The sequence below is a fragment of the Electrona antarctica genome (genome assembly GCF_951216825.1).
Source record: "Electrona antarctica genome assembly, chromosome: 10".
NCBI lineage: Eukaryota > Metazoa > Chordata > Actinopteri > Myctophiformes > Myctophidae > Electrona > Electrona antarctica.
Window position 1 is genome coordinate 24,458,329 of NC_136791.1, and position 22,937 is coordinate 24,481,265.

General features: G+C 43.6%; 1 protein-coding gene across 2 annotated transcripts in view; it reads right to left on the reverse strand.

Moving 5' to 3' along the window:
• ogdhl (oxoglutarate dehydrogenase L) overlaps window positions 1-22,937 on the reverse strand; it is a gene marked incomplete at its 3' end in the record, with an annotated part of 44,709 nt that overhangs the window by 6,774 nt on the left and 14,998 nt on the right. Inside the window, exons 10-18 of one of the 2 annotated variants that reach the window (XM_079512985.1) lie at window positions 20,649-20,828; window positions 20,020-20,172; window positions 18,361-18,463; window positions 17,150-17,278; window positions 13,993-14,143; window positions 4,773-4,900; window positions 2,613-2,791; window positions 1,701-1,772; window positions 805-933 (exon numbers count right to left, since the gene is read on the reverse strand). In XM_079512985.1, the coding sequence (XP_079369111.1) occupies window positions 805-933; window positions 1,701-1,772; window positions 2,613-2,791; window positions 4,773-4,900; window positions 13,993-14,143; window positions 17,150-17,278; window positions 18,361-18,463; window positions 20,020-20,172; window positions 20,649-20,828 (1,224 nt within the window). The remainder of the gene's footprint in view (window positions 1-804; window positions 934-1,700; window positions 1,773-2,612; window positions 2,792-4,772; window positions 4,901-13,992; window positions 14,144-17,149; window positions 17,279-18,360; window positions 18,464-20,019; window positions 20,173-20,648; window positions 20,829-22,937) is intronic. The other variant, XM_079512984.1, reaches the window with a different exon arrangement.

Sequence of the window (22,937 nt, forward strand, 5' to 3'; positions counted from 1 at the left end):
AAACATTTCTTTAAAGAAACAAATGAATAAAGACGCGTCGCGGTTCAACCAACCGATAAGTCCATGGTTTCCAGCTTTCCTTCCATAGAAAAACAAACAACATTATCCCCTCCTGGCTTCCCTCGCTAGTTTGCTGGGGGAACGCCTTTCTCACGCTCCACAAAGCGTTGCATTTAAGTGCGACTGGGGATCAGTTAAGATGTTCAGTGTGGATGGAGACTGACACTGGAAATGTGTGCATGAGCAACAGCAAACAATCCCACAAAACGCAACGGAAAGTTTTCAAACTAAATTACTGTTAACTTCAAACATTTAATGAAACCCAAAACCATCAAAGACAAACCCATTAAGACCTGAGACCTGATGCCGATTCTAAAAAGGTCTTCTAAAACCTAACCTAAGGTTTCTGGAAACAGAAATCTTATTAAAAATAATAATAATAATAATGATGTTGCTACAGTATGAGTATCAGAAGAATGGCCTAGAAACTGAGATGTTCAAATTGATGGTAAAATGGTGCATTTATATATCACCTTAATCCAAAGTGCTTTACAAATTATATGTTACAGTACAGACAAATCAGGAAACCAGTAAAAGTGATCAAAACGGAACGGGGAGTGGTGCCCGTCTTTCCGGAGCGGGAGCCCGCGGCCGGGTCGGGCGTCCCTTTGAGGCCGGGCGTACGTTTTGAATTCCGGACTTTTACCTGTAAACAGAGTATTTGGTCCACATAACCTTTATTCTCCACCACTGATGGAGATGTGGACAGGGTACCGGTTTCATAACTCTATGGTTTCAGCTCACCGGCTTCCTGAAGGGCAGCAACACCTGTCGTCTCAACACGTGGCAGTAGTTGGCAGGGTTGGAACAGTTCACTACGATCCAGTTGCACTCGTGAAGCTGCTGCACCTCAAAGTCCCCACCGCTGTATTCCTGCATAATATGAACAAACAACATTGTTACTTCAGCCCAAAAACTTCACAAAAACACAAATCTAATTACAGAGAAACAACAAATGGTTTGCTGTTCGCAAAAAATAAAAAAAAGACGTCACGGCCAGGGGACAGTTTGACAGGCAAACACAGCTGAACGTTGATTGTGAGTGTGTTTAATTTAGAAGTTTGCTGTGTGTACTAGGCTACCAGCATTTAACTGGACGGGAGCTGCCTGTCCACGCTGGAACACCTAACTAAACACACCCACAATTAAAAATTATTACCTATTCACAAGTTATTACTTTCAGCTGTGTTTACTCGTCAAAATGTCTGCTAGGAAAAGGGGTCTATTGTTGGTTTGTTTCACACACACACACACACACACACACACACACACACACACACACACACACACACACACACACACACACACACACACACACACACACACACACACACACACACACACACACACACACACACACACACACACACACACACACACACACACACACACACACCTCATTAGTAGTTTAGTTTCTACATAACCACCCTGGTGCCATGTGCTGCTCCAATTATGTTCCCAAACACTAGATAATTCGGGACTATTTCTGACTTATTGCTCCATGCTGAAGCCTCATAATGAAGTGTTCAGCACTGTCCGGACATGAAATCTGAACGATTAGAATGTGGGAACAGTGCCGACGTCGTACCTTGGAAATAAACATTCACATTGAGTCGTATCTGTACTACATGCAGACATACAGGAAAGAGATCGGAGTCGTCCTTGCTCATCTGCAGAAAGCGCTCGGGCCGGGCTGAGGAATGTTCCGGGCCCTGCATGCAGAGAGAGACCGGAACGGAGAAAAGCCTGTCACAATTATTACATTAATCACCTGATCGCAATTATTTGAGATCATCACAAATTATTTTCCCCCGAGAATCCTTTCCATTCATCTGAATGAATCAATCTGTCGAAAACTGTTCAAACAAACGTGGTGTACGGTACATTTCAGTCATAAGGAGATATAGGAGGTTTCTGCCCGACGGCAACGAAATGTAATGAGATACTGACATCCACACAGGATATTAGTTTACTTTACAATTTACAATTTAAGCATTTAGCAGATGCTCTTAATCCAGAGCCACTTACAGTAAGCAAGAACACATACAAAAAAATCATCAAGGACCATAACTAACTGTATAAGTATACACTATAGAATGCTTATGTCTACATATAATATGCTATCTAAATTACATAACTGCTGCGGGCTAAGGTGGAGTCTCAAGAGGTGGGTTTTCTGAAGAGGTGTTGCTAGGTAAGCTATGATGACTTAAACTTAGACTAAATAATATACTGACAATTTCGTCAACAAATAAAAACTAGACTAAAAAATAGCTGATCTACAAGCTCACAACGCGTTCAGATCGGCATTACGACAGCATCAAGGCCCGCCAAAATACATTTTGTTTGACTAAATCAACTTTATACTAGATTTAGTCGACTAAAATCTCATGACTAATGATGATTTAGTCGACTAAAACTAGACTAACACCAAAACATTCCAGGTGACTAAAATGTATGACAAAAAACAAAATGAAAACTATTCAAAAGACCATGACTAAAACTAAAATCAAAATGTGCTGCCAAAAACAACAGTGGTTGGTCCCTCTCACCATTCCCTCCATTCCGTGGGGCAACAGCAGTACGATGCCGTTGTGCCGGTGCCACTTGGCCTGTCCCGGGCTGATGAACTGGTCTATGATGCACTGGGCCGTGTTGTTGAAGTCCCCGAACTGGGCCTCCCACAGCACCAGGGAGTTGGGGTTGGCCATGGCGAAACCCAGCTCGAACCCTGGTTATAGGACGACAATGTCACAGTGAGCCAAAGGGGGTAGAACCCAAATGCAGGACAGAGAGGCCGAAACGAAGAGCTCAAATGCAAACAGTTTAGTAACAGAGACTGGAACTGAACACTTACTATGACATTTCAACAAAGATCTCACAAGGAACTGAAAAACAAACAAACAGGGGAGTATAAATACACACAGGGATAACAGGGCACAGGTGAACATAACACATCAAAATCAAGACAGGTATAATCAAGACAGAGACTAACACAACACGGGTGGAGCAAATAAATATATTTATTTTGCAAAATAAAGAAATAAAACTAATAACCACAGGTGGTGAGACAAGGCAGGAAAACCGCAACAAGGCTACAAAATAAAAGCACACAAGAACAGAAAAACACTAACCAAAACTAGGAACAACGAACACTAGGGAACACCGGAGAAATCGTCACGGATTGTGAGAGACAATCCCCACAGTCAAGGAGTGAGTGGCCTCAAAACCGTTCGGTGCTCAAGGAAGGCACACCAGTGGTCACAGCAAAAAAATGGCATATCAATCGACAGTAAATTTAAAATGTTCTCCCAAAATTGGCCATAGCAGTGGCATTTTCTGTTTTTCATATTTTCCCATAGAGATTTCCCAAAAAGTATTTATAGGCCTATCAGTTATTTTACGCCTGGAATCAAGCTATCCTGGTCCCATGACCCTGTTGATTCATGACCATTTGATTCTGTGAAGAAACTAATTTGAAAATCTCAGAATCAAATAGTTTCTTGGTCATGATTCACCAGGATCCCGGATGGCTTGATTCTAGGCTTAAAATAATTGATATAAATAAATACTATGGGAAAAATGAATGGGGTCTGGAATGATGGAACCAGAAAATGGCTGCATGGTCAAGAATTTGCGTCTGTATATAGCTAGGGAAAGTACTGACAAAGCAAGGAGCTATCCACAGTGCCTCTGGGTTCAGGCTGGTCTGTTGCATCTCAGGAGCAAGACTCGTGAGGCAGGCATGACAGAAAGAAAGGCAGTGGCGCAAACTGGGACAATTGAAGCCTTTCTTGATTAATGACAGGGTGCAGGCAACAGAGCGTGGCATTTCGACGCGTCTCCGTCGGGTCATGACGACCTGGTGGAGACGTACCGACGGCCAGACGTCACACTCTGCTCCCTGCACCCCGTTATTAATAAAGAAAGGCTTCAATTGTCCCAGCTTGCACCACTGCCTTCTTTAGTTCCACTTGGGGAAAAAAGTTTCTATTTCGGATTCTGATCCGATTCTCTGGGTCTTGCCCAAAACTACATAACAGTTTATAATTTAGGCATTCAGCAGACGCTCTTCCAATCAATCAATCAATCAATCAATCAATCCAGAGCGACTTACAGTAAGCAAGAACAACACAAGGTAATACATCAAATGCATAGAAATATAGGATGATAGGATCATAAATAAACCAAGAACCTGTCATCCTTCAAACAGTAGAATATCCAAAGAAAATCAATAATCTGTACATTGAAACTATGAACACTATAGGATGCCACGTCAACAATGCCCTACCATCTGTCTACAGTACAGTACAGTACAGTACAGTACAGTACAGTACAGTACAGTACAGTACAGTACAGTACAGTACAGTACAGTACAGTACAGTACAGTACAGTACAGATGTGCCATTCCAAATCTTCATGCTTTCCTGATATTCAGGGAATCTGAATAGAATTTAGATAAATAACACATAGGTAAATGCCCCACTTTCTCACTGACAAATTGTCAGTGGGGCATTTGCCTATGTGTTATTTATCTAAATCAGAACACAATGTTCTGACAATGCACTGACAATCTACTGAATTGCCAATGGCAGGACCTGTGAAGTTCTCAAACGGCACATGCTATCTAATTTACATTTTACGCCTTTGCATACGCCTGCAGGGTCGTCAAAGGCTAGCGGACAAGAAGCTTTTGTATGGGTCTCTCTTACCCAGGACTCCGTACTCTGACAGGGAGCTGTTGCAGACGGTGTAGGGGGCCTGGTTGGTCCACAGGTGGTTCATGGGGACACAGAAGCGTTTGTCCACCTCCTGGTCATGGAGGACGTGATGCCGATGACTGAGAGGAGACAGAAAAGGTGAAGAGAGAAGAGGAAGAAAAAGGGGGTACGTGTATATATTGTCTGTCGCGAAACTGTAACTTTTCGGGATTCAAATGATAAATTAGCACAAGTTGCAGATCTACAAGCTCGGAATGTGCCGCTTCACACCGCGTTTCGAGCTTGTCGATCTGCTGCCTTTGATGCTTTTGTGTGACGCCCGTTAAATTACGAAAAAAAGGATAAGGAGAATAAGGAGATAAGAGGTTTCTGCCTGACAGCAACGATATAATATGTGGGTCTCACACTTTATCATTTCAAGGACTTCCAGGTTGGTAAGCACTATAGGGCCAAGGTAGCCTGGGAAGCATTCCTTTTCCTTTCCAGGAAATAGTCGACCTACAAGCCAGTGTGAATTTCGTCGACTAAAACTATGGCAACATTTTTTCATCAACTACCTTTTTTCAGTGACAAAAATGAAATAAAAATGAAATAAAAAACTATGAGATGGATAAAACTATTATTAACAATTTCCGTCAACAGATAAACACTATAACAATGTTAGGGAGGGACTAGTGGAGAAGAGATCCAGTAGAGCAAGTCATTATTTTTATGTTTGGTTGCGCTCGCGTATTGCGCTCTGAAAATAGCAGATCTACAAGCTCACAAAGTCGCACTGTGAGCTTGTAGATCGGCTATTTTCAGCATGCAACCAAGTGTAAAATTTGCCATTACGCCATCAAGGCCCGTCAAAATAATTTAAAACATTTTTTTAACTGAATGAAGTACTGTGTAGGGTTTAAATGTTGAACTTCAGGAGAAACGGTGACACAGGATTCAAGGTTGTCACCAAGCTGATGGATGGGTGCTAACAAGAGGCTTTTTTTACTGAGAGTGAGGGTGCTGTGTCAGTGGGCTCGCTCGCACGCACGCACGCACGCACGCACGCACGCACGCACGCACGCACGCACGCACGCACGCACACACGCACGCGTCTTGTGAGGACAAAAATCACAACCGTGAAGCAGAAAATAAGCTGATCTGAGAGTTGAGCTTGTAGAGCACCTATTTTTTGGTGCACGGCACCAGCACACGCTCCAATCCCAACCCGCAGAACCTTTAAATGTCTAATAAATAATCCAGTATTTCCGTAATTGTAGCCACGAAACAACCATTTCATTTGCGAGGACGGGGAAAACAGTCACTCACAAAACAATGTCTATCAAATATCTAAAATACTTTGTGGGGACATTTCGGCCATCACAAGTATATAGCGGTACACACACACACACATCACGGTCCGTGAGAAGCGGTCCCGTAGCTCACTCCCCAGCCAGTCACTTGCACTGCTCTGGGGGACACGAGCGAGGGGACGTGAGGGGACGTGATGGGTGCACAGAGCTGCGCTCTAATCGGCCCTGCCAGTCCCACTAGCTGCCAGGGCAGCGGTCCCATCCAGCCATCACACCCACCGCGATGAGACAACCACTTACAGCACCACGCTCTAACATCATCCTAATGAAGCCTCCGAACAGAGACACACGCATGTACGCGCGCGCAGTGGGGGAAAAAGTACTTGCGTAAAAGTATGAAGTACAGAATCAATACTGCAATGTAGAGAAATACTCTACAAGTAAAAGTCCGGAATTCAGCGTTTACTTGAGTAACAGTACGAAAGTATTTCTATCAAAATGCACTTAAAGTATACCAAAAGTAGAAAGTACTTATTGTGCATTCACAAGTTTTTCAATGTAGCTTTTGAACGGGTGCGCGCACGCCTACGTGCACACGCACACACGCACGCACATACACGCACGCACACACGCACACACACAGGGAGAGACAGGCACACCAGGGTTATGTAATGGCAAAACGTTTAGCGTTGCAGAAAATGGCTACTCGTAATGTATTATTATGTGAAACAACAACAACATCACGGTCATGATTAGTTAACAAGAAACAATGTGATAGTATGCAATTATACGGTGAAATACTTTCCACGTCAATTAGCATTGAGTTGAATATAGCGTCGTCGCGTTCTCTCCGCGGGAGCACTCTTCGGATCAATTAGAACACAGTGGTTTGTAAGTAACGAGGGCATAGACTGCATAATTGCTTTGTTTGATCTTTGCGCTACATCTGCAGGATATCATCCTTCTCTTCAAGAAATCCTTTGATGGGAGAATGAAAGTGAGAGCGCAGCACTCGCAGGCAGCTAATGGAGCTAATGCACATTATTACTGCATGCGCGACTCTGTTCTCACCACGCAGCCTAGTAGCAACCATACATCCATTTGTTTTGCAGTTCAGGTTAACACATTTCGGGCGGGAACCCCTTTTGGTGTTTTAACCATTATTATAAACTTTAGCTATTGAAAAATAGCAGATCTACAAGCTCATAGCGCGGCACTGAGTGCCGCGCTATGAGCTTGTAGGTCTGCTATTTTTGAAAAATCGTGAAAATTTGTGCAAATCTTTGAATATATATTCTTTCACAGCAAACGTTTTAACTCATATGTTTGCTTCTGCGGGGGGGTCCCTGGAACGACACATTTTCAGATACACATACACATACATATAATTCTGTGGGTCCTTGACATGAAAATGTTTGAGAACCACTGACATAGAAACATGGGGTTTTCAGAAAACTGTCAGGATTTAGAAGGCATTTGTAGAATCGTCCTCAGATCTAAATGGGTTAAAGGTGCAGTATAAGTGATATGTATCTTTGTTGAATTAAGTATTACGTATATATTTGGATAGTAATCATTGCTATAGAGCAGAGGTGCCCAAAAGGTAGATTGTGATCTACCAGTAGATCACAACGGCTGTGCAGGTAGATCACATGACATGGCCCTGAAGAATATCTAACAATTAATTCTACAGATATCCGTGTATCTGTCTGTCATACCTCTCAGCAATAATATGTCAAAATTTCAATGACTTTATTTCGTGTTTTTCTTTTGGTATTCAGACAGCCAGCAATGAGTAAAACGTTTTTTTTTTTGTCCCTGTGAAACAACTAGGCCACAATCTGCATTCAAAGATGTTCCTAGAAGCTTTGTCATTGGTTGGAAAAAAAACCCGGTCGAAATGACTAACCAATCAGGAAGTAGACAGGCAAATCAACCAATGACAAAAAAAAATAAAAAAATAAAAAGGTAATTACAATTTTGACATATTATTGCTCATAGCAGCTTTAAGGAAATTGATTGATTGACATAAAAGGGCCTGCCAGCTGAAACCCACAATCCAATATTTCGTTTTTAACACGAAGCCCGCCAGAAATTGAGGGGGCCGTTTCTGGTGAATACAAGGGTTTTCAACGGGCTGTAGCATGTGCGCTGACACTCGTGGTCGGGTTTTCCACCGCCGAGCGAGACAACAACAACAACCGGTCATGACATGACCACACACAGCAGTTTGTCATTGTAACATCCAGTTACGGATATTTGGCTCTTCAAAGTAAGTGTTACGTGCGATAAAACCTTGGCAATACGCTATCGAGGGATTAATTAATGCTGGCGGGAATTGGGTTAACTGCTGTGCACAAAAACGTCTGTATAGCATTACAAATTAAATACACATTTTTTTTTAAAAGAAAGAAAGAAAAACGGTACCTATTCCATTTCTCCCCTCCATTACCCATTCCAAGTGCATTTGTCTTATATGTAAGATGTTTGTAACGCTAAATCCACTATTCCAAAGCCATCTTCTCAGGTACATATTTAAACCATTTTTAGCAATGGTATAATTATTTTTTAATTTGTGTAGTGTTTGTTCAGTGTTAAATAGGTCTATATTTGGATACTAATCCTAGCTATAGAGTGTTTGTTCAGTAACAGGAGTCTCCCAGTATCTCCAGCTTTTTTGTTTGTTTGTTTGTTTTGGTAAACAGAGATAACTCATCCAGGATGAATAAGTGGAATTAGAAGTGATGACACAAAGAAATGAGCAGACGACAGAAGATGGAAACTGGAAGACTATAAAATGTAAGGTGATAAAAGCGTTACTAACCACACCTGAAAATTTGTATTAATTAAAGCGCTGGAGAGATGAGGAGACCACTAGCTGTTACTGACCAAACACTGAATACTAGCAACACTCAAACTTTATCCCTAAAACATTTTGTTTTAACCAAAAGATATCACTTACACTATACCCGTTTCAAAAGCAGATTAAAAACAAGCATGGCAGGCTGCGAAAAATACCAAGCTTATTGTACGGTGATGTAAGCAACGACACAGGTGCAGCCGACCAAATGAATAATGGTTGTGTAACTTAGCTCACAACGCATCAAATTGTGAAGGATCGTGAGCTTGTAGCTATTTTTGAAAAGTGAAATATTTGTATATTATCTATACTTAACTAATGACGTGCTGAAAATAGGGATGCCAAGGGTTGACCCAGAGATCATTGGTTGGTATTGTGTCTCACACACACACACACACACACACACACACACACACACACACACACACACACACACACACACACACACACACACACACACACACACACACACACACACACACACACACACACACACACACACACACACACACACACACACACACACAGCTTCATTCTGACTCACTTGAGTACATAATATGCACACATGCGCATGCCGTGCACACACACACACACACAAAGGAGCCCATGCATTCCCTGTGCCTGGGGGCCCCATTAGTGAGGGAAGGGGGTACTTGGGCACCGTGTGCACACCAAACCCACCCAAACCCAACACAGAGCAGTGAGTCCATTAGTCCACATTGTTCCATACAGCACAGCACAGCGACGCAAGCACGCCCAGTCGACTGGAACACACCAATATGCTCTGCTCCCCAGAGGAGTGTGTGTGTCTGTCTGTGTGTGTGTGTGTCTGTGTGTGTGTGTGTGTGTGTGTGTGTGTGTGTGTGTGTGTGTGTATTGCTATACCTCACAAGTGTAGTAGAATTTGAAAATGTGGACATTGTGTGGAATATGTCTGCATGGTCCTCAAATGAGAATTTTTGTTTTATGGTTAAAAAATAAAATAAAAAATGTGTTAGGGTTCCATTTAGGAACATATTGAGGTTGGGGTTAGGATGAGGTGTGTAGATCTATGCGCTGTGAGCTTGTAGGGTTATAGGCTTAACCATCACAAAATAAAATAAAATTCCATTCACAAAATCAGCATACTAAAATGTTGATGTGTGCGTGTGTGTGTGTGTGTGTGTTGGGGGTGGCATGGAGTGAGGGAAGGAGAAAAGAAAGAAAGGTATTTCGGATGACAGGGTGGGGGGGGGGGGGGGGGGGGGGTGTTAAAGAAAGACAATAAATTGCAATCCATAGAGGGTCGGTGTGGACTGAAGCTCTCAGCCCAACCCGGGAGAACAGAAATAAACCGTTAAAACAAAATAAAACGAACAAATGGCGACAGCGAAAGCAGAGTAGGTGGGGTGCAGATATACTCGCTTGAATGCCTTCCCCAGCACTTCTCCTCCTCAAATGTTTTATGGGAAAGCGTGTTTATTGCCTCTGTCGGGGGAAAAAAAATTAAATAAACACGACATCTAGAGGAAAGAGCACTTCTTGGCTGGACGAATGGATGACGAATGGATGACGGCGGTGAATGCGAGGCGAAGCGTAACTGGTTTGTTTAGCCCATTTAGACCTGAAACACATCTTTAAGTGGCCTCTTGAGCGACTGTGGCTCAAGAGGTAGAGCAGGTCGTCCAATGATCCATGGGTCGGCGGTTCGAATCCCGGCTCCTCCTGTCTACATGTCGAAGTGTCCTTGGGCAAGACACTGAACCCCAAATTGCTCCCGATGTGCTGGTTGGTACCTTGCATGGCTTCCGCCGCAATCGGTGTATGAATGTGTGTGTGAATGGGTGAATTTAATGCACAATCTATGTAAAGCGCCTTGGATAAAGGCGCTATATAAATGCACCATTTACCATTTACCATTTACTATAGTCTGGACTGGGGGAGTGTCTGCTAAATGCCTAAATTCAATTGCAAACTGTAAATTGCATGTCGCCTATCTTTTAACCACTGTAACCATCACTTTAAACTTTAGCTGTTGAATAATAAGCAGATGTACAGGCTCATAACGTGGCACTGAGTGCCATGATACAAGCTTGTAGATCTGCCATTTTTTAAACCACCTACAACCACTGCCTTGAGAACCACTGATATAGAAACATACAGTAGGTTTTTCAGAAAATGTAGAAGAGAGGTCTGAATGGTTTAGTGTGATGTACGGGCTGCGTGCTAAGTGGACTGTATCACTGGAGACTGAGTGGCTACTGGTGGAGAACTGATACGGGACAGGTGAGACAGACAGACGCACACGCACACACGCACGCACGCACGCACACGCGCACACACACACACACACACACACACACACACACACACACACACACACACACACACACACACACACACACACACACACACACACACACACACACACACACACACACACACACACACACACACACACACACACACACACACACACACACACCATATTGTTTACGTGTCACTACTTAGCACCATGTGGCCGTCGCTTCATTCCCAGCGGACAGTGAGAGCTTCGTACACGTACAGTACTCATAGTACTACTAATAATTATGCATATTAAATCTCCTCATATCTCTACGTCTTGTATATAAGACTATCTTCACACTGGCAGCCCGAATCAATATCATATGTATAAGTTAAGTTAATTAATATATAAGTCTGAACAGCAAAAACAAAACATGTCAGATTTGAACCACATTACTAGGTGGTTTGGAACATTGGTTGGGTCCCTGGGGTAATTTTTTTCCGGCCACTTTAGCCATTTATAGGTTGGCTATTCAAAAATAGCACATGTACAGTACAAGCAATCATATGTACGTGATGTGCAAGCTTGTATGTCTGCTATTTTTGAACATTTCATATGAACGTTTGGGCGATTTTGAATAATCGAGAATAAGAGTCCTTATATTCACACCTACAGGGGGACAGGTGTGTCGGATGAACTGGAGGAAGAGTAGGAAAAGACTGGAATCCTGCACGCCTGATGAAGGTCTGACCTGACGGACCCAAACGTTGAGCCCAAAAGGTTGATCACAAAGGCTGTGCAGGTAGACCACATGACTTTCCCAAAATACTGTATATATATATATATATATATATATCATAAATAAATCATTTTAATTAAGGTGACTTAATTAATTAAACAAGTCAAAAAAGTGTGGGCATCTCTGTTCTAATGCCTCAATAAAATTCTGTAAGTGAAGACAGTGTGCGGGATTCCAGTATTTTCTGAATAATCTTGAAAAGAAATAAACATATATTCTCTTCTGGGGGTCCCTGCCTCGCACAAAACACTTTCAGATGGGGTCCGCGGTCAAATGGCAAGAAAAAAGTTTGAGAAAAAATATCTGCAAAAGCAGACTCAGAGGTTAGGAGAAAGTCTTTTGGTGCAGGGCTCAATAATGAAATAGAAGTGCAGAAGTATAGCCAGCACACAATGACAATACATGTCCTTTTCATATGGTTTATTTAGCTCTCATGGACAAGCAACGTTGCATGTCCATGACAGGTAAATAAACCATGTGACATGTATTGTCAGTGTGTGCTGGCTACTTCTGCACTTTCTATAAGAAATACTATTTTGAAAGACAGGCTCGAACGGGTGACTTATTGATGCTCAGGGTTCCTGGTGCTCAGACAGAGCTATAGGCAAGGGGTGTCCCATCTGCCTGGAATGAGCTTCAGAAGTCTTTAAAAAAAAAAATATTTATTGATGACTGACTTTGTCGAGTACTAGGTTTTTTGTATTGTTACCTTGGGCTACGTTTACAAATGAGGGCCTGCTTGTACTGCCCCTCAGGTTTAAACAAAGGTAATGATGATGATGACGACGACGACGACGATGATGAAATCGTGATTAAATCTAAGTTCTAGGGCTTTGTCTGGACACAAGAACATTGAAGATTTAGATTTGATTTGATTTAATTTGAATAATTAGACGTCATACAAGAAAAACACATGTTGCATCATGTTCATCGGACAAACGTCAAGGATACAAAATCAAGAAAGTCATGACATGGATCTCTCCACTCACAGAGTGTCTCTACTAGGTGTGGATCTCTCCACTCACACAGAGTGTTACAATCAGAACTGCAGCCTCACTCCCAATCTTCCGCCGTAGTCTGAAAACCCACCTGTTCAGACTCCATCATGGCCCGTAGCACTTACCCTAGCCCCTTAGATAGCACTTTATGCAGACTTAGATAGCATTTTATACAGACTTATAGCATGTTACGTAGACAGCACTATAATTGCATTTTATGTAGTCATAGCACTAGCACTATGCTATAGTATATATGGTATAGTATAGTATGTATAGTTTATATGTATAGTTTCATTATACGTTCTTAGCTTATGCATGTTTCATGATAACTAGTTTTTGTGTATGTGATGTATTGCCTTGCTTTTTGTTCTTGCTTAATATAAGTCGCTCTGGATTAAGAGCGTCTGCTAAATTGCTAAATGCTAAATTGTAAATTGTAGTGTCTCTGCTCGGTGTGGATCTCTCCACTCACACAGAGGCCCCTTTTCCACCAAAATAACTTTGGTTCTGGAACTGGTTCCGTTCTTTATTTGTTATGATGGTTTATATCACATCTGCATCTTCCATCCTGAATGTGACATGCCCACCTTGGTTCCCACTTCAGGGCAAGACGTATTTTTTCGTTCCAGTTCTGAACCAACTTTTACAGATCTGAACCAATCAAATGTAGGCGGGGGGAAAAAACGCGACGCGTTGTGAGCTTGTAAATCGGCTATTTTCAGCATGCAAACAAAGTGAAAAATGACTTATACTGGATCTCTTGACCACTAGTCCCTTCCTAACATTTTAGTCTAGTTTTTTATTTGTTGACGAAATTGTCAGTATATTTAGTCTTAGTTTTAGTCATCATAGCTTAGTTTTCATTTAGTTTCCACTTAGTTTTCCTCAGTGGAAAAAGGTAGTCGACGAACATTTTTCATCTTAGTTTTAGTCCACGAAAACAGCACTGCTCTGATAGGTGTGGGCGGCCGGTTGACACGACGACGCACCACTCACCTGAAGGTTCCTCTCTCCACGTCCTGACCGCTGAGTCGCACGTGGATCCCGTCTCTGAGCAGAGAGCCGAACGCCATGTACTCGCCCAGAGCCCAGTCCATCTGACGCCGCTTCACCATGTCGGCCCGGCCGCGCAGGATACGAGACACGCCTGGAAGGCGGAATACATTGTTTTATTTTGATTGTCTTGTTCCACTTCTGCTTTGGCAATGTAAACGTATGTTTTCTCATGCCAATAATGCTCCTTTGAATTGAATTGAATTGAATTGAATTGAGAGAGAACACACCATTTTAGGCATTCAGCAGACGCTCTGAATCGAGAGCCACTTACAGTAAGCAAGGACAAAACATGGTAATACATCAAATGCATAGAAATATTCTAGTATCATAAGTAAACCTAAGAACGTATTATCATCGGTCAAACAGTAGAATATTCAAATAATCTGTACATTGAAACTATATAACACTATAGGATTTTTAGAGTTTGCATGAGCTGGAAAGGTCGTCGAGGCTAAGGCAAGTGCTACACGCACTACAGGCGCACGCACGCACGCACGCACGCGCGCGCGCACGCACGCACGCACGCACGCACGCACGCACGCACGCCAATTATATCGACCCTAAAAATCTCTATATGGATCCAAGCCGAACTGCGATGGGGCAACAGATACGAGAGGTGACGTTTTGGATGGGAAGTCGGGAACACAGAGAGAGGAATGTACAGTATTATACGTATAAAAAGCAATGGGCCGCTATGCTATGCTATTGTAATTAAAAACATCTGTGTTCGCTCTAAAGACTGAGTCGCACCAGCTGTGCAGTGCAGACACCTGCCACGCCTGAGCCATGGCTTCACAGGCGAACCGCTTTTATCGACCCGCCGAAGATCATCGCAGAGGAAATATGTCTGCACAGTAGCAGTTTGAAAACGAGATATCATCTCTGTCTCTGTCGGGTGGAAACCTCATATGAACAAGGGTTCAAATTCAATCAGAAATAGCTAAAGTAATCAGTGGTAATCAGCAGTAATCCTGGTCTCTATACTGCCTCACCATGGTCAGCCGGGGCGCCTGATGGAGGGGAGAGGAACTGGTTGGAATAACGTGTTCCTTTCACACGCTACGTCCGGCCGGGGAAACTCCCCCCTGTCAGGTGAAAAGAATGCCTCATGCATTGAAGGATGCATGATGTCAGTCCGTTGCTCTCCCCAGGTTGGCGGAGGGACTGTAGAGCCCAGGATTACATTTGATAATTAACACAGGGTGAAAAAATGGGTTACAAAATTGTGGGATAAAAATCACAGAATTTTGTTTTGCAAAAAGTAGCAGATCTTGATACTTTTGTGTGATGCTGTAGGTGTAGGATAATCAAGTAGGGCATTCATTTAAAACCCAAAAGTTAAAATATGGAGAAAAGAGTTTCTGCCTGACAGCAATGATAATACTGTATTTAAAAATAATATAGAGTCAAGTGGCCCTGATCTTGTACGACATTGTACGTCACTCCACTATGGTAACAAGGAAGATTACGTTCATTTTCACCAAGGTGATGGAAAGTGAAAGTGAGCACAGTGAGAGCCTGTATGTCCCCAATGTTGCCGCGTGATACCGTCCACCGTGGAGTAAAAGTACAATATTTGACTCAAATGTAGCGGTAAATGGTAAATGGTGCATTTATATAGCGCCAATATCCAAGGCGCTTTACAGAGATTGTGCATTACATTCACACACCGATGCCAGAGGAAACCATGCAAGGCACCAACCTGCACATCGGGAGCAATTAGAGGTTCAGAGTCTTGCTCAAGGACACTTCGACACTAACTCTGGGGGAGCCCTGGTTCGAACTGGGAACCTTGCGGTTGCCATCCGGTCACTCTACCCCTGAGCCACTGCCGAGTAGTAGTAAAAGTATTAGGCATTGGAATTACTCAAGTAAAGTACAAATACCTCAAAATGTTACTTTAAGTACAATACTTAAGTAAATGTACTTGGTTACTCTCCACCACTGGACTTCTGAAGGAAGTCAATGACTTCAAGTACCTGCAGGGCTCATGGGTCAACTCAACAGTACCTGGGCTCATGGGTCAACTCAACAGTACCTGGGCTCATGGGTCAACTCAACAGTACCTGGGCTGAGGCTCATGGGTCAACTCAACAGTACCTGGGCTCATGGGTCAACTCAACAGAGTACCTGGGCTCATGGGTCAACTCAACAGAGCAAGATCTAAAAGTGAGGAAGGCACTTGCATGGAGGGCCCTGAATGGCATGGCCAGTGTATGGAACTCCAACCTCCCCCGACAAATCAAACTCAGCTTCTTCTATGCGACGGTAGAATCTGTTCTCCTATATGGCAGTGAATGCTGGACCCTGAAGCCAACTCTGCAGAAGTCTCTAGACAGGGTGCTACACCAGAATGTTACAGAATGTTACGTGTAGTGCTCAACATCAGCAAGGGCACACATGTTACCAATGAGAATCTGTATGCTGGAATATTCAGGGTGAGCGACAAAATAGCAGCCAGGAGAATGAGACTATAGCAGCAGGACACTGCCAAAGACACCAGGAGCTGCCAGCCAGCAGCATCAGTTCCCACAGATGCTGTGGGAACCAACACACATGGGCACCGGTCACGAGGACATCCCATACCAACATATGTGGATGTACTCAAGAACGACGCAGGAGCGCAAAGCACCAACGAGCTGGCCAGATGTATGGAGAACCGGGATGACTGGAAGCGACGATGGAGGGCTCGTCTGAGGACGACTAGAGATACTGGATCTATAGACCTTCACACTGACCAGGATGGATCTATATAGACCTACACACTGACCAGGGTGGATCTATAGACCAGGGGTTTTCAACATCTTAACCACTGGACCAAAGGGATATCCCCCTGGACCGGGGAGATATTAGACTTCTACATTCTCTAATTGTGTAGACTTCTTGTAAATTCAGTAATGCAGATGTTTAACAACAATTTAACCTCTTGAGAGCGTAAAATGAAACCAAATGTATACCCGTACGGGTCCATTTGGGGGTCCATTTGGTCACCAACTCTCCATCATTTAGCTGGGGACCACCTGGAACCGCCTCAAGGACCACTGGTGGTCCCCGGGCCACTGGTTGAAAACCACTGCTATAGAGCGTTGAGACTGACCAGGGTGGATGTTGAAGAGGTCCAGAGGAACGGAGCTGGCCGCCTGACCGATGTGCTGCAGCGTCTGCTCGTCCAGTCCAGTGGGAGGACAGCTCATGCTCTTCGGCTCGCCCTGCGCCGTGAAGAACTCTACGAAGAGAGGAGAAGAGACCACGTGCGCGTGCGTGCGTGCACGCATGTGCGTTAAGTTAGATTATTACACAATAAATCCTTCAGTGTTCATTTATCGCTGAGTGTACAAATGTAATAAAAAGGGATTTGGTCACATTTTGTACACACTCAGTTACAAATGGATACATTCGCAGAGGAGGCTAAAAAAACCCAGCCAAAAGACACGCAGCTCTATATACCCTAATAGGCTGGGTGTTGGATCCAACAGAGTATATACCCTAAGGCTGGGTGTTGGATCCAACAGAGTATATAGTAGGCTGGGTGTTGGATCCAACAGAGTATATAGTAGGCTGGGTGTTGGATCCAACAGAGTATATAGTAGGCTGGGTGTTGGATCCAACAGAGTATATACCCTAATAGGCTGGGTGTTGGATCCAACAGAGTATATACCCTAATAGGCTGGGTGTTGGATCCAACAGAGTATATACCCTAATAGGCTGGGTGTTGGATCCAACAGAGTATATAGTAGGCTGGGTGTTGGATCCAACAGAGTATATACCCTAATAGGCTGGGTGTTGGATCCAACAGAGTATATACCCTAATAGGCTGGGTGTTGGATCCAACAGAGTATATACCCTAATAGGCTGGGTGTTGGATCCAACAGAGTATATAGTAGGCTGGGTGTTGGATCCAACAGAGTATATACCCTAATAGGCTGGGTGTTGGATCCAACAGAGTATATACCCTAATAGGCTGGGTGTTGGATCCAACAGAGTATATACCCTAATAGGCTGGGTGTTGGATCCAACAGAGTATATACCCTAATAGGCTGGGTGTTGGATCCAACATAGTAACAGATAAGAAATAAAAAGGGTCTGCACACCTTTTTCTGCTCCCAGAAATATATTTTCTAAACGGACACATTACAATTGGATACATTAACACAGAGGAGTTTCCCCATCATATCAATCCAAAAAACAGAAGAGAATAATAAAAGCATATGTTATCATACTCATGCATGTGATTCTATAACGGAAAATAATTTAACAAGTTATTTTTCTCAGAAGGAGTTTTTTTTTATAGAGATTTGTTATTCGTACCTGGCCAGGGGGAGTCTAGCCAGCGACGGATGTCAAGAATCTTCTCGTCCTTGGAGCGAGCGTACGCCTCCTCACAGATCTTATCATATTTAGAAACTTCTTCCTGCAACCCAAATGAACATGGTATGATGGTTTCATTAGTCTCGCGTGGCCAGACTGTTAGCCTCTCGGAACTTTCAAATGCTTCCGTCATACAGTCTGGAGCAACGGAAGCTCTGATCATGAGTAAAATATGAAGCGGAAGTGAAGCCTCCTCCTCCCCACTTCCGTTTCATCTTTACAGTCACGCAAATCTATCCTAATATAAATCAAAATCATCTAAGCACATATAGCTTGCTGCTTAGCAGAAATGGAAATAAAATAATGAAATGTAAAGATATTTTCAAATATATTTCCGTGAACGGAAATGGCAGCTTCCTTACTCGGATTTCGGAAGGTCTAGTTCCAGACTCTATATAGCATTCGGAGATTGTGGAATAGTTGTCTGGCTATACGCGAGACTGATTCATTACAGTCACACCAGTACACTGGTCAGCAGATATCCTCAAGTTGTCAAGAGTAGCTCATTACAGCTGAGTGGACGTTGGTGTTGTTAGCAAGTTGATCGCTGCTATAGCTAGTTTGTGAAAGGCACTGCTGGAATGTCAATAAATGACGGCCCCATCGTTATCCGATTTCAACATACCAATAATGACAGAACTCTGGCAACCAATACTTTCTGGGTTATAGAGCTACTGTGTCTACTGTAGTTATCCACACAGCTGCAACAACATGTGTCACTGGCAACTCTTTGATTTGTCCAAATCTGGCATCCTTGCAGGAAAAAAGAATATGATATGATCACTATTTGATTTTCTGGTCGGGCAATGCAATACATAAGCTGATTCAGACAAACCTTCTACTATGTGTGTGTGTGTGTGTGTGTGTGTGTGTGTGTGTGTGCGTGCGTGCGTGCGTGCGTGCGTGCGTGCGTGCATGCGTGCGTGCGTGCGAGAGAAAGGCACAACGATAGACAAAGCCAAAGAGACAGAGAGAAAGAGAGAGAGAGAGACAAAAAATAAATGGTGCTGGTGAAGGCTGTAAAAACAGCGGGGGATGGTGTGGGGTGGGTGTTCTGTACAGTATGTAGTCTGCAGGAACGTTGACGGTTCTGCCTCGGTGCTTTACTTTTTGTTTATGGGTTGTTTCTTTTTTTCTGAGCAAAACCAAGCAGGCCACAGTATACTGAAAGCCACAGTGTCCATCACAGCACACTGACTGCTGCGTGAAGCATTTCTCCGCCGTCGCCCCCATAAAACAACAAACGGCCACGGATGGATGTCGGCGCTCCCGCTCACACAGTCGCAGTTTTCGGGACGGAGCGCTTTTTTTGAGCGATGTCGCCGAGCGACCACCAAGAACCTGAGGACTATTTCAACGTCGCCACGAAGAAGCCATATAATATGAAGGACTGCCATGTATGAAACCCCCGGCACTAAATTGAACCTCAGGACTGCTGCTTCAACAAATACCAGTGGCCGTCGGGCGATATTTAAATGTGATTTAATGCACAACGCGCGGCAGCTAGTGATATAGCAAATAAAACGTGTCTGCGCAGATAGCGGCGACTATACAAAATGTTTTCTAGTTCAAACGCCGGCCAAAAAGAAGAACCCTCACCTCAAACTCCTGCAGCGTGACCACACCCTCGGCGATGAGCCTGTCCGAGTACTTCTTCAGCACGTGCTCCTGCTGGCGGATCCGCTTGTACATGAGCGGCTGGGTGAACATGGGCTCGTCCATCTCGTTGTGGCCGAAACGTCTGTAACACACCTGGACAGACACGCACGTGACGCACAGACATTCTTTTAGTAAACACACCTGCACACACACGCACATTGCCACAAACATATGAACTCACTACATCAACGAGTCACACGATCATGATCATCGTTTCATCAAATCTTTGCCCAGAAATCGGGTCTTTGTCAAGAGGTCATTCAACAGCGTGGACGTCAAGAGCGAGAAGAGTCTAGAACGTTTGGGAAGGGAGGGGACCAGACGTCCTACGACTGTCCATTGTTCCGAAATGACTAAGCCTATCTCTAACCCTAACCCTAAACATAACCACAAGCACGGGAGCAGCGCATGTTCGCCAACCAGCAGCGCATGTTCGCCAACCTTTCCGGATGTTCGGACTAACGGGACTTCGGATCTATGGGCAGTCCCCGGGGAGGGACTGACCAGGGTGTGTTAGAGGGAAGGGAGGAGGGGGGCAGCCGGACGTCCTATATACAGTATAGACTGACCAGGTCGATGACGACGTCCTTGTGGAAGGTGCTCCTCCACTCGGCGGCCACACGGCACACGTACATGACCGCCTCGGGGTCGTCTGCGTTCACGTGGAAGATGGGCGCGTTGACCACCTTGGCCACGTCCGTGGGGTACGGGGAGGAGCGCGCCATGCGCGGGTCCGTCGTGAAGCCGATCTGAGACGGAAGAACCGTCGTGAACCATTTGATGCATTTTTGAATATAATTATCTCTGTGACCCCAATCTAAACAGTACAATCCTCAGTGATAATTTAAAGATGGAGTGCCACGATTTTTTCCCACCCTGAAACATGATCATCAGGTGTTATTATAATATAAGGGGGAAGAACTTTTTCCAAAAAGTGTACAGTATTTGTTAAAATCATACTTTTATGTGGACACGCCCACCAGTCCATTAAGTATGCCTGGTTTGCCTGGTGGGTGGTGATCCACCTGAACTGAACTATGCGAATTTATTCATGGGGAACTTCGAGACGGATTTCATTTACAACAACAACCCCTTTAACCTGTGGTTAAAATGCTGGTTTAGGTTTATTGACGATGTGTTTTTTATTTTTTCTGGTACAGCAGAACAGTTGGGGGAGTTCAAGAACTATGTCAATACTAGAATGGCTTCGATAGCCTTTACTTTGGAGTACAGTAGAGAGACTGTGTCATTTTTGGATGTGTTAATACAAAGAGAGGGAGAGAAGCTATCTACTTGTGTTTATAGAAAACAAACTGACAGAAGTTATCATCCTTCATCCTTCGGGATTAAAAAGGAATCTACCTTACAGTCAATTACAAAAATAATCTGTAGTTCCAACAGTGCTTTTGAGAGACAAGCGAAAGACTTGTGTGAGCGTTTTAAAACCAAAGGTTATAGTGACAAAGTGCTGAATACTAACTTAGAGAGAGCTAGAGAAAAAGAGAGAGCTAGCTTGTTGACTCCCAAACCTGCTCAGACAGGTGAGTCTAAAATGGTTTTGTCCACAACTTATTCTCCTCTGTGTCAGGATATTAAAAATGCGATAAAGAAGCATTGGTACATATTATCGAGTGATCCTCATGTGGGGCACATGTACAAAGAGCCTCCCATTTTTGCACATAAACGTGCTAAGAATGTAAGAGACTCTGTAGTGAGAGCAGACTGTTCCTCCGTCCCACTTTTTGTCAGAATTGCCTACGGGTAACTTTCCATGCAATAATTGTGTTCATTGCAATGCAATGATCAGAGGTAATCAGTTTTTACATCCACATTCAGGTAAAAAGATTGATACCAAGAGTATTATAACCTGCAAGACCAAATGTGTGGTTTACCTGTTGAAGTGCCCTTGTGGACTTTGTTATGTAGGCAAAACTAAAAGAGAATTAAAAGTGAGGATTACAGAACATAAGAGCAATATTAGAAACGGGGATGAAACATCTCCTGTGGCTAGACACTTTAACGAGGTGGGACATAAAGTGTGCTCTCTTAGGTTCCAGGGTATAGAGGCTGTTCAGCCCTTAAAAAGAGGAGGGGACCGTGAGAAACTGCTGTTACAGAGAGAAGCGTGGTATATACACACCTTACAAACTGAACACCCGAAAGGGCTCAATGAGGAATTACTACTAGGATGTTTTTATAAGACATTCTAATTATCTTTCAGAGAATGGTGTAAAATCTGAGTCTGTCTTTATAGAGGGGTCTTAGAGACCTGCACAGGTCAGATTTGTGGTTAATAATGTTTCCGATAAGGATCTTAAAAAGTTGAAGAAGGCCACTCGGCGGAAACGTCCATTGGTCTGTTGTTATACCTGCTGGCGGAAAATCGAAATAAAACAAGAATCCTAACGGATAACGTGAGTGCTGGTATTTATTCCTTCAGTGTCCACCTGAACTGAAGCCACACCCACAGCTGTAGTTGTATGATAAAGGGGGAGGGGTTAGGGGAGGGGCTGATAGTGTGGTATCCCTATATTACTGTTTATTTCATTGGCCCGTTTGACTGTCAAGGGTTCAGCCCCCAGGAAGAAACCCTAAATACAAAGTTAATACACCCTTGCACATAAAAACGACTCCAGGGTGTCTAATGAAGTACCGTCACCTCATAGACACATGAAAAACTGGAAAAATACAAAAATTGTGGCACTCCATCTTTAACTCAGAGTGTACAAAATGCATGGAACCAAATGGTCCCGATGTTGAGAAGAAGCAGTGTATTAACGTATACAAAATGATCAAACAATGTCATCATTGGCAGATGACTCAGATATGTTATACATCTCCTCTCATCCTATAGCGCA